Source organism: Vicugna pacos, chromosome 10 (assembly GCF_048564905.1).
Source record: "Vicugna pacos chromosome 10, VicPac4, whole genome shotgun sequence".
Classification (NCBI taxonomy): Eukaryota; Metazoa; Chordata; class Mammalia; order Artiodactyla; family Camelidae; genus Vicugna; species Vicugna pacos.
The window spans coordinates 41155018-41168001 of NC_132996.1; the positions used below are offsets into that span (position 1 = coordinate 41155018).

General features: G+C 47.1%; 1 protein-coding gene across 11 annotated transcripts in view; it reads left to right on the top strand.

The window, feature by feature from the left end:
• NAV2 (neuron navigator 2) overlaps positions 1 to 12984 on the top strand; it is a 773977-nt gene that overhangs the window by 698051 nt on the left and 62942 nt on the right. For all 11 annotated transcript variants that reach the window (XR_012076623.1, XM_031681096.2, XM_072969658.1 and 8 more), the window contains 3 exons: positions 2074 to 2212; positions 10332 to 10623; positions 11367 to 12069. Coding sequence is in view for 10 of the 11 variants with exons in the window: in XM_031681096.2 (XP_031536956.1) it covers positions 2074 to 2212; positions 10332 to 10623; positions 11367 to 12069 (1134 nt within the window). In the remaining variant the exon portion in view is untranslated. The remainder of the gene's footprint in view (positions 1 to 2073; positions 2213 to 10331; positions 10624 to 11366; positions 12070 to 12984) is intronic.

The window sequence follows — 12984 nt, forward strand, 5'->3', positions numbered from 1 at the left end:
TAAGTGATATCATATAGTATTTGTCTTTCTCTGTCTGACTTATTCCACTTAGCATAATACCCTCCAAGTCCACCTGTGTGGTTGTACATGTCAAAATGTCATTCTTTTTTATGGCTGAGTAGTATTCCAGTGTGTATATATATATATATATATATATATATATATATATATATATATATGTATATATCTCCCCTACATTTTCTTTATCCATTCATCTGTGGATGGACACTTAGGTTGCTTCCATATTTTGACAGTTATAAATAATGCTGCTGTGACCATTGGGATGCATGTATCTTTTTTAATTAGTGGTTTTGTTTCTTCACATATGCACCCAGGAGTGGAATTGCTGGGTCATATGGTAGTTCTGACACTAGCATTCCTGGGGCATCAGGAAAGGCATACGGTAGAGGGCTGAGTGGTCGGGTAATGCGGTTAAGTCGATGCTTCGTCATCACACAGCCCTGGGTGTAGATACTGGCCCTGATGCTCTTGCTGAGTGACATACCAACCCCCCGAACCTGGGCTTCCTCCTGGGGAAGCGGGCTGTGTCATGTGCCTATGTGCACTGAAAATTGACGTAATGGAGAGCCATCTGGCATCACAGCAAAGATGGTGGCTCTGGAGTCTGGATGGCTGGGTCCAGGTCCGGCTCCACCTCTTACTAGCTCTCTGATCTTATACCAGGCGTCTTACCTTTCTAAGCCTCGGTTTCTCCACCTGTGCAATAGAAAAACAGTAAGACTTAACCTTTTCCCACTCGATCAAGTAGGACAATGTCACACTGACGTCGGAAGCTCACTTTCTAGCCTACCCGACTCCTACGCCCATGTTTTAGTCAGCAAGTATTTGAGTACCTGCTATGTATCTGCCACACAGCAACCAAACAAATGAGAAAATGCAACAGACTTCATGGAGGAGGAGAGGACAGCAATGTCGTAGAGGGGCCAGGGAAGGCCTTTCTAGGGAGGTGACAGTTCAGATGAGGAGACAGGAACAGGTGTCCAGGAAGAGAGACAACCAATGCAAAGCCTTGAACACGAAAACCCAGACCCAGTGAATGGTGGAGAAGGAGCCTGAGACAGGACTGGAGAGGGGAGGCTGGATCACAGGGTCTTGAGCGCCAGAGTAGGGAATCTGGGTTTTAGGTCCCCGAGAAGCTGCTGGAGGGTTTTAAGCAGTGGAACAATAGACCTGATTGCTGTTTCACAAAGATCAGTCTGGCTGCTGTGGGGAGAATGTGTGGTTAGGGAGCAGACAAGGAGCGTGGAGCCCAGCTAGCCTGTTGGCGGCGGCTGAGGCAGAGCTGAAGCAGCAGGAACCACGGGGCACAGGGATGGGGAGAGCTGTGCACCTTGGGAGAGGTTTTGCAAACAGAGCAGGGAGGACCAGGTGGTGGATTAAGTGTCATGGTGTTGGGAAGCAGGAGTTGGTGGAAGAGAAAAGAAGAATCATTGCTGGGAGACTTGACCTGAATGGTGGGGGGTGATGGTCTCAACAGATTTGAGGGTTCTGAAATGAAGAACTCTATTTTTGATGCATCCTGGGATATTATTAGAGTTAGAACTGCCAGTAGAGTTGAAGGATTTCTGCTGACTTTTGCTGTTTCCTTCCCTGGCTTTTCCAGGAGTGAGGTCCAGCGAATTTGTCTAGCAGCTCTTCTTCCCCCTCCAAGCCCCAGGGAGGGTGCTGCTGCTCGCTCTTTCTCTGTACCACTTTCAGCTCTATTTTCCAAGCCCCCTGCTCCTCCCTTACCTCCAGGCCTGGGAGGCGGCCACCTACAGTTCCCGAGATGAGGCTGACGATGGGATAGGCAGTGTGTCTGTGTTTAGCCACCTCTGCTCAGGGAAGCACTCACCCTCTGGGGGAAGGGACATATTAACTTCTGCCCCAGCGGCTGGACAGAAACAGCGAGGATGGATGGCCCTCTTGAAGATGAGTCATGTTAGAGGCAAAAGAGCTTTGTCTGGGAGCTGACACCGGGAGCCTTCGGGGATGGTACGCGTTTGTCAGTATCGTCAGCCTGAGCTGGTGCAGTGTGAGGTCTTGGTGCTCAGGGTGTGTTTGTCTTGGCAGCTGGGATGACAGCAGCTCCGTCAGCAGTGGGATCAGCGACACCATAGACAACCTCAGCACGGATGACATCAACACCAGCTCCTCCATCAGCTCCTATGCCAACACACCTGCCTCCTCGCGCAAGAACTTGGATGTGCAGGTAAGGAACAGGGTCCCTCGCAGGCTCCTCCCAAGGCCACTGCCAGCAGAGAGCCTTGGGCTTGTGGGCCACGGGGGTCGTTTGGGGTGAACAGGATCCCCAGGTCTGTGAAATGAGGCCTGACCTCATGCCTGCTGCCTGGGCTCTTGTCTCCAAACTGAGGCCTCTGCCTACAGGGAGAGAGGGTCAGGCAGGGGGCACCAGAAAAGGGAGTGGGGAGACCCACGAATCTCACTGTGGTGGCCTTCGTAAAATCATGTTTCCTTCCCGGACCTCGGTTTCATAATCTGTCTGGGGAAAAAGAAAGACTGTTGGACTCAGTTGGCTGTTCTTAGCCTGGAGTGTGTGTCCATGGCACGAGTCTGATCCCTCGAGAGTGATGGGGTGGGAACAAATGTTGAGAGCCCTGGACCAGGAGATGAATGCAGCCCAACCAGAGGATGAGAACTGTTGATCTGTGGGTCATTCCTCCTACCAGCGTGTTTCATTTGGCCCCCAGTATCAGTCTTCTTTTAAACTGGATTGCTTGTCAAGTTTTTTAAAGTGTGTTATTTCCCTTGAAAATAAGCTTCTGGTTTCTCTTGAACAATCAGAGGATACTGCCTCCTACATTCTCCACATGGAGACAACCCATAGATGTCCAGGTGTCTTTCCCTTTTGGCCTGGGCACCCATGCCCCAGTGTGCTGGCTAGCTGCTCCCTTCAAATACCTGCCTTCCTGGAGGCACTTGAATTTCCAACCCCTGCTTTAAATTCTCACATTTGATATTTCAAATGCAGTGTTTCCAAAGCAGTTTCACATGGGCACATTCACTTGCCCTCACAGCATCGCTTTGTGGTCAGAGGGGTTGGTTCTAGTCAGCCCATTTTTACTAGTGGACAAGCAAGATGCCATCCTCACGACTGGTATCCATGTTGGGACTGACTGGCTCGAGGACTGGCCAGCCATGGTGGCACTGGCCGTGAGTGGATTTTCATGATTCGTTTCATGATAGGCTCCTCCCACCGGCAGGGGCTGCTGCCTCTGGTGAACCTGTGTGAAGGTCTGATGGGGACAGAGTCTCCCAGAGGGACCTTGGGAGGACAGAACTGACACTGCCCCCTTCTTTCACACCCTTCTTCCCCTATCTGCTTCCTTAGCTATTTCTCACTCTGTACAGTTTGGAGCTGCTTCAGGAATCTCTTTCCTTTCAGAGGTATCTTTTCTTTGAGGACAGGGCTAAATAAAAGATGTGTCAGGGTGCGGGAGTGATGCTGTCCCAGAGAAATGTAAGCATAGGCTGCCTGATGAAATCCATTAGGTGTTGCCCCTGGGCTTGCCTGTGACTTCTTGAGTTTTCATTTTAGCCTGAATTTCTAATTATTGTTAGGGAATGAGGGGGTTGTGGTGGTTGTTAAGGAAAAAAACCACCCAAATGAAGGGAGAACAAAGATTTTGGGGGTGCTGGTAATGTTCCACATGGGGATCTGAGTAGTAGTTAGGTAAATACATTAATTTCACAAAATTTATTCAGATTATATACTTAAGATTGTACACTTAGTATATGAATGTTATATCTCAATTTTTAAAAGTTGATTTAAAAAAAAACCTAAGCCATACCACCCAAGTGATCACTGTTTAGTTATTAGATGCAAATTAGAGACATCTAGCCAGACTGTGTTCCTGCCACTTGCCAAATGTTTTAATAACCACCGTTTTCCTTCCCTTGTGGACACTGTTTTTTTCCCCTGAGACTCATTCTAATTTCAAGGTAAAAACAACAACCAAGGTTCTAGACTGTCCTTAGATACTGAGTTGGGGACCTAAGAGAGAAGGAGAAAGAGGGAATCAGAGACAGAGGGGAGAGAGGTCTGTAAATCAGTAGGTTTCTTTCCTGTTTACTTGCAAGGTAGGAAGAAGCTTGCTCCTAAGATGCTCACTGAGCCAACAGAACACTGTTGGAACCATCTCTTGTCTTTGTTCCCTTCCTACAAAGCTGGAGTTAGAATCCATTTTCCACATTGATTCAGAGTAAACATCTGATATTTACAGATGATACATTTGAATTTTGTTCATGCCAAGCCCCCCACAACCTGACCAACTCTTTGCTTTCCATCCAGCAAATGTCACATCAGAAAAGTCTCAAAAAAATTACACAAACATGTCTTTGATCAAGATTAGAAAGTTAATTTCAAGGCATGGAAAGGGTTTACTATTCATAGGATTGTTTTTTTGCTATCATACTACCTGAGTTTAAATATTTAAACAAAAACGAAGTGAGTAGGTCTTGGAATGAAATACATGTAGGCTTTTACTCCAGCAGTTACTCAGAGTCCTGTTGGGGTGGTTCCTTTGGCATCCCTTTGTTCCTGTCCAGGGAGCATCTCTGAGTATCAGAATCCGTGTAAGTCGCAGCCTTCTCCCCTCCTCCCCAGTACCGCTCTGAGGAGTACTAAGGACTGTTGCTCCTCTCCGAGCAGCATCAGGCAGCAGGAAGGGGTGTGCTGCCATCCTCCCCAGGGCTCACTCAGGTTCCTGTCACATGCTGGTTTCCCTGAACAAACGGGCAGCACACAGCATCCCAGGCAAGACATGGAGAGGCAGGAAGAAGCAGCCCAGTGTGTCCATTGGGAAGCAGGTTGCAGACAGGTGTCCTGTCTGGGTTTTCATATTTGAAAGCCTCTGAGGAACTTTCAAAAGGAAATACATCTAAGGAACTGGGAAGCTATCCTCTGGAAGCCTAAGGGACAGCCTCGTTTAGCTGAGGGAGGAGGCACGGGTAACAGGAGCGAGCCTTGGGAGATGGAAGTCCCCTTTGTCTGTGAATGATTATTTCCTCAAGGATGTTGAAGAGCACTAACAGGGCCCTCTACAGGGCACAGGTGCCCAAGATATTCAGCATCAGCCTCTGCTCAGTACTTCTCAGTGTGCTGGGCAGAGAATCCCCCTGCCTGAGGTCTGACAGCCCCTAGGTCAACTTTCTCCAAGAAAGCTGGTGAGTCTGGTTGTGGTGTCAGGGAAAAGGTGCAGCCTCTGAGGTCAGGGTTGAGCTCCTAGCTCTGTGACATCTTTGGATGGGCTCAGCCACTCCAAACCTCTGCTTCCTCTTCCATTAAACCACGGTAATTAGACTTTATCTTGAAGGGTGACTGTGAGAGTGATATGGACATACTTTATCTGAACAAGGTTTCTGGTGTCTAATTCTTTTTTTTATTGAAATATAGTTGATTTACAATGTTATATTAATTTCTGGTATATAGCACAGTGATTCAGTTATATGTGTATATAACTGTGTGTGTGTGTGTGTATATATATATTCCTTTTCATATTCTTTTTCATTATGGGCCATTATAAGATATTGAATATAGTCCCTGTGCTATACAGTAGGACTTTGTTGTTTATCTGGTTTATATATAGCAGTTAGTATCTGCAAATCCTAAACTCCCAATTTATCCCTCCACCACTTTTCCTCACTGGTAACCATAAGTTTGTTTTCTATGTCTGTATTTGTCTCTGTTTTATAAGTAAGTTCATTTCTTTTTTTTTTTTAGATTCCACATATAAGTGATATCATATGGTTTTTTTTCTTTCTATTTCTGCCTTACATCGCTTAGTATGATGCTTTCCAAGTCCATCCATGTTGCTGCAAATGGCATTATTTATTCCTTTTTTATGGCTGAGTACTATTCCATTGTAGATATACACTGCATCTTCTTTATCCAGTCATCTGTTGATGGACATTTAGGTTGTTTCCATGCTTGGCTATTGTATATAGTGCCTAATTCTTAATAGTTGCTCAGATGTTTCTTTTCTTTCCTTTTCTATTCTTGTCTTTTCTAGTCTTCTCTCCCTTTCTTTCCTTCCTTCCTTCCTCTGTATTACCTATCCCTTTGACTCCCTCCTCCATTCATGTCAGGAACCAAAAGCTGACTGTTCTTAATAGATTTTTTTTAGAGTTTCAGAGCAATTCATCTTACATTTTTCAGCATTTTATTTTTAGGACAGTGTATTGACAGAGGTGACAGAGGACTTTAACAGACATCTCTTGCGCACATACATATTCATCTGTCCATTCCTGTCCTGTTATTCACTGTTTCCTCTCAGTCTGTAGAAGTTCCATTCCAGTTGCCAAAGTACAAAAAGCGTCAAGATGCCTCTCATTTTCACTGCCTGTGAAATTTTAAATAAAATATACTGGGGGGAAAAAGATAAGATTTGGCTCCTGAAGGAAATAAAATTCTGAAATCCGTGGCGAGGATCCCTGCCCTGTATGGACTTGAGTGAGCCTGGAGCTCTCTGGATGTTGGTCTGCATATCGGGTTTGGGGTTGGCTGGGGTGGACGTGGGTGCCCCTTCTGTCTCCTGCTGGGTCCTGCTGCTTGTGACTTTAGGCAAGTTACTGTTCCTCTTCATGCCTATAATTTCCTTGTCTGTAAAATACAGATAATAGTACAAGTTCAGAGGATGAGATGAGCTAATAGTGGCTGCGGAGGGACACAGGCCTGGCATGGAAAGTGGCAGGTGACGATGCTGATCATTATCTCTCTTACCACTGGGACTCAGACTTCAACCAGTTCCTTGTCTTGATTGGCAGGGGATGATACGGGTGTGAAGAGTGCAGTGTTCCTGGCTTCTAGAAGCTTATGGCCTAAGAGCAGGAATGATAAGTACCCTGTTCACCTTAATGCAGGACAAAAATAGGATAAATGCTAAAGTGCTTGTGCTTTTCAGAGGCGGGACAGTTGGTGACAAAGGAATCACTCTCTATTGAGTCCCTCCACATTTAGTTCATTGAGTCCACTGTCAACTCTGTGAGACACCTGTCTGCTGCCATCCCTGTTTTATGCACAAGGTAACAATCTCCCAGAGGTTCCACCACTTCCTCCAGGAGCACACACAGCAAAGGAATGGCAGCACCTAGTCCTTGAACTCAAGTCTGTCAGACACCAAACCCATGCCCTTGCCCCCATCACTCCCCACAGCTGCACCTCACTCCCCAGTGCCTTGTTTTCACCCTCTTACTCTAAGGAGATTGGCCTCCCCTGGGCCAGTCAAGAGAGCTGTCTTCCGTCTTCCAGGCCCTCCCCCTCCTTGTGTGTGGCTATTTCCCCACCTTCCCTCTTGGATGCTGAATGAGTAAGTAGACTCGCAGGTACAGGCAGTAGGAACATTCTACATACAGGAGGTACCATCTGCGGTGGGAACAGTTGGTGAAGGGGAGGGTGCAGCCCTTTGTACATCCCTACATGGCTGTTCTGCTGGCCCTCCTGTTGTAAGCTCTGGGAACAGAGAGGCTGGGTCTTTGTCATCTCTTAAACCTCCTGGTGCCACTACATGATCGGCATATAGCTCAGGAGGGGTTTGCTAAGGAGATGTGAACTTAAAACCAGGAGAGTGTCCCAGGGCAGGTGCCGCTGTGCACAGAGCAGCTGGGAGCCTACCCCCCAGACCACGTTGTGGAGGCTGTGATGATTGGATGATTGTTCTTTCCAGAGGGAAATTCAAGTCACAGTCCCAGACCAGGGACTTGAGCACTTTGTCTGCCATTGGTGGTGGAACCTCCACAGTTCTGAAGGTTCAACCCAGAGGGGACCCTGGAACTGCTCCAGAGTGGGAGCTGGGGAAGGCCACTACAGGCCATCCAGAGTAGAAGGAAAATCAGCTGGGTGTGGGTGTTGTGTTAGGTACCACTGGGCATGCAGCATCCTCATGTACTTGGACTTATCCTCCAGGAAGGTGGTATAGCATTGTGGCTAAAATATGGGCTCTGAACTTAGGTTCCTTGGAATCCTTGCACTGTGTCATCTTGGCCAATTCTCTTTTCTACTCGGTGCCTCATGTAAAATTGAGATTATGAACTGTAACTTCCTCACAGCTTTTTTGTTGAGGATTAAATTAAATAATACGTGTAAAAAGCACTTTAGCCCAGTGCCAAGCACATAGTAAATGCCTAATAAATTTTCATTGTTACTGCTACTACTATTAGCACCACTACAATTTGATCAGGAAAAATAAGGTATAGGAACATTAAAAAATGAGTTAATGCAGTACCCCAGGATGTGGTATGTGCTAAGTTTTCAGTACCTCTTAGAGTGTACTAGAATGTGTTAGAATGTACTTGAATATAAGCTCCAGGGGACTAATAATTTGTACTTTGTTCTTTTTCATTGTAGTATATCCAGTATCCAAAAGCTTGCTTGGCACATAGTGGCACCCAGTAAATATTTATTGAGTGAATATTTCCAAAGCCAACCTCTTTTCTGCCTCAGGGCCTTTGCACGTGCTCTTCCTGCTACCTGGCGTGTTCGTCCCTAAACTTTCCCTTAATAAATTTCTTCTCATTCTTTAGGGCACTTCTTCAAAAAGGTCTAAAGGTCTTACTGGACCACTGTCCTTACCCCTATCTTCATCATCTGAAGTTACATCAGTGTCTGTATTTCTCTCTCAGACTCCTGGTCCTTTCCTTTTTTTTTTTTCTTTTTTCTTTGTCTTATATTTCCAATCCCTGCCTCTTTCACTGGATCATAAACTTCAGGAGGAATGGGAACCAATCTTACTCCCAGACCCTCAGACCCACAATGTCTGCTGGTTCTCCTCCACAGGCATCCTGGAGGAAATTCTGGTTGAATGAATATACTGAAAGGTTTAGAGGAAGGAACATGGGCTGGGGTAGTTGGGACACGGAGTGAGTAGCGTGAGTTTCCGCTCATCTGTAAAACTGAGATGAAAACAGTGCTGCTTACCCTCCTTGACCAGATATTGGTCGGGGTCAGATGAGGTCACTTTGTCACAGCGTTCTGTGGCTGGAGAAGCGTGTGTTCATTCATTTGCTCGTTGACTCATCAGGCCTTGATTGAGTGCCTGCTGTCGGGACACCTCTGTGTACCTTGCCGCAGCCGAGGGATGAGCTTCTCAGTGTTTCTGTCCTCCTCCTCCCTCTGATGCCTGGTACCTAGTGGAAACCTAAGCATGTGTTTAAGGAATGACTGAACAACGGAAGGCACTCATGAGGTCGCAGAGGGAGAGAGAGGGAGGCTGTGGTGGTGGTGATGTTGAGGCAGCTGAACTCGGGCTGCTTGTCTGTGTGTGGCTCTGGTCCCCTGTCGTCAGTGTATTCCATGGCAGAAGTCGTTCGTACTAGTCTTGGATGACAGGCATCGGGCCAGATTCTTGCCAGGGCATCGTTTTGATTTCCTCCTCTTCTGATAATGTCCACTGTTGGTAGTTAAGTATCACAAACATGGGACTTGTATCCTAGGAGAGCTACCCTAAAGTGTTGGTGACCTTCCTTCCCCATTCACTACGCTGCTTCTCCCTGCTGAAATCTCCTTGGGCTGGCCGCAACCCCTGGGGAGGTCCCCAAAGCTTTCTGGTTAGTGTTATGCCTTTTAACTGCAGCAAATCATTAACATCACACTTCTGGCCCCTCCTGGGCTCCATGGCCAGCAGGTCAGGCCTCTTCCAAAGAAAGCTGGCTAATTATATCCCTTGTCTGCACAAAATCCCACAAGACGAGCAAGCCACGGCATATAAATGGAGCTGGGGTGGGAGCAGACACTCGCTGGCTCCTAGTGTTGAGGGGGAAGTGGCTTTTGAGGATTTGCTTCCTCTCAGCCCCTCTCTCTCCCTGATTTGAGGGGAGCTGGCAGCTGCCCTCGCTCTCTTGCTCTCGGTGTGTTAGACTGTGCGCTGTGCTGGATCCAAAGATCTCACTGCCAGTGGAGTGACAGGGAGACGGCGAACAAAGGGGAATGGGCTGGGAGGCTGGAAGCTGGATAGAGATCAGGCTGCCAGAGTTAGAGGAGGCTGGTCGCCAAGTGGCAGAGTTGGGGGCTGAATTCCTGCCACATCTCTGTCTGCTGGTTCTCCATGGGGCTCTTTCCCTCTTTTTCCTCTGGCTTCTTTTACTCTTCCTCCCTCACTCCCTTCTAAGACATATTCGTATTCTTTACTTTCCTTAGACCCAACAAGTCGAGCTTTTTAACCAGATAACGAGAGTACAAAGACCCAAACGTTTTCAAGTAGTTATCTGTTATTTTTCCCTTACCTTGTCCAGTGCATTGACATTTTTCACTCTGGGGTGAGGGGCTCCCTCGCCTGGGGTTTAAGAAGGGCTAATTCAGAGGGTCTCCTTCACAGACCGATGCAGAGAAGCACTCGCAGGTGGAGAGGAATTCCCTGTGGTCCGGCGATGATGTCAAAAAGTCAGACGGAGGGTCAGACAGCGGCATAAAGATGGAGCCGGGGTCCAAGTGGAGGCGGAATCCCTCTGACGTGTCTGACGAGTCTGACAAAAGCACGTCAGGCAAGAAGAACCCTGTCATCTCGCAGACAGGCTCGTGGCGGCGAGGCATGACAGCTCAGGTGGGCATCACTGTGCCGAGGACGAAGCCAGCTGCTCCAGCAGGCACGCTCAAGACCCCAGGAACTGGTGAGTCAGAAGCGCATGCTCTGTGTCGCATGCACAGTTGTCAGTTTGAAAATCAAAACTGCACAAGGACTTGTTTTAAAGTCCCTATAAATGTGCAGGTATTTATTTCTTCTTTGGGTTTAGACCCTGTTAATAGCCAGCTTTCAGAAAAGTTCACCTCCTTACCTTTTTCCAAGTGGCGATTTGTAAGCGCGTGAGCCTCTTAAACTCTGAAGGCAGTTCACCTGCGGAGGTGTGTTGACTTGGTTTAAGCATGTACTGGGTAAGAGCTAACAGCTACTCAGTGAAGACTATTCAAGGGCACATGGTTATGAGCTATTGGTTATGTTGAATTGATGTTGTCCATGATGTGAGGATGTGTGTAAACAAAGGCACTGTTTTTGTAGGAAGGTGGGATACCCTCTGAAAATATTAGGGACAGCTTTTTAATAGACAAGGGGAGAAAGATCAGTAAAAGACAAGATCTCTTTCCCAGACCTATCAGTGTTTGGCTGGCTTCGGTTTATTCTAGGTAAATCTGGACTGCTTTGCAAATGAGGAAAGTCATTGACATCTCCTAAAAGGCTGACAGTTGTAGATGAGGTTATCTTTATAAAAAGCCCTTTCCTCTGATTCCCAATGGGACTGCTTCCCCTTAGGAGAAAGTGAACCAGTTCTTGGAAGGAGGGGAGAATTTTAAACAGACTGAGCTGGATGAGCTGGCTTCTTGGTTTGCGGTCTAACTTTACTGATTTCCCTCTTAGGAAAAACAGATGATGCAAAAGTATCTGAGAAAGGAAGGCTGTCACCCAAAGCCTCCCAGGTGAAGCGCTCCCCATCAGACGCCGGCCGTAGCAGTGGTGATGAATCCAAGAAGCCCCTCCCCAGCAGCTCTAGGACACCCGCAGCCAATGCCAACAGCTTTGGGTTCAAGAAGCAGAGTGGCTCTGCCGCTGGTCTGGCCATGATCACAGCCAGTGGGGCCACTGTCACCAGCAGGTCAGCCACCCTGGGCAAAATCCCAAAGTCATCTGCTCTTGTCGGTCGGTCCACCGGTCGGAAGACAAGCATGGATGGAGCTCAGAATCAGGACGACGGGTATCTGTCTCTCAGCTCCCGGACAAACTTACAGTACCGGAGTTTGCCAAGGCCCAGTAAGTCCACCAGCCGGAACGGGGCTGGGAACAGGTCTAGTACCAGCAGCATAGATTCCAACATCAGCAGCAAGTCAGCAGGCCTGCCAGTGCCCAAGCTGAGGGAGCCTTCCAAAACAGCCCTGGGCAGCTCTTTGCCAGGTCTGGTCAACCAGACGGATAAGGAGAAAGGCATCTCATCTGACAACGAGAGCGTGGCTTCCTGTAACTCAGTGAAAGTAAACCCGGCAGCCCAGCCTGTGTCCAGTGCGGCTCAGGCCACTCTCCAGCCAGGAGCCAAGTACCCGGATGTGGCCTCCCCCACGCTCCGCAGGTAAGTGGGTGCATGGCACCGAGCGGAACTGGAATACACAGAATGGCATCCTGGATCAATAATTTCCTGCTTTTCAATTGAGGCAGCCTCTCTTTTTCTCCATTTCTGGTTTGGTCAGATGCTGCCAGAAGTTTTACAGTTAACAGATTATTTTCCCATATTGAAAAACATAAGCCTCTGGCATCAGTCATCCTGGGTTTGAATCCTAGGTCCGCCTTAATGAGCCACCATGTAACCTCTCTTAACACTTCTGCCTCTGTCTCCTCATCTGTATAATGGGAATGATGATACCTACCTGAGATTTCTTGTGACAATCTGTGTAGCCATATCTGGCCCATAGTAAGTACTCAGTAAAAGTTAGTCACCATCAGAGATGAGACCCTAATACACACTTAGATCTGGATGGGAGCTCAAGGGAAGCAGACAGGTTTTTTTTTTCTCATCTTGATGCTGTGACTCAGATTCCTCATCATTATTTCAGACAGTGATCTTGGCCAGATCTTTTTCCCAAATAGTCCAATATCCCCCACATATTTTTTTATACTGCATGTATAATTCCAAATTAGTCTCTGCAATTTTAGCTTCCTTAAGAAAAAAAAAAAACTCTTAAAGCAGAAGCATTTCTGAAAAAGAGAAACTGATTTCCTATTACCTTAAAAAGACATTTTCCCGCATTTCCACACTGGGTAGAAATTGGTCCATGGAAATATGATTATTTACTTTTTTTTTAATCAGTTTATGCAACTTTTGCCTCTTCATGTTGTCTCATTATAATATCCACTGGACCATCCTCAAAACTGCAGCTGCATAGGGCAGAGTTCATCCTACCTTTCCACAAAACTTCTTGTCATGGGAAAGAGTAAATCCCAAGAATAGAAAATTTAGCAGTGAAAAAATAAAAATGTGCGCATGTAC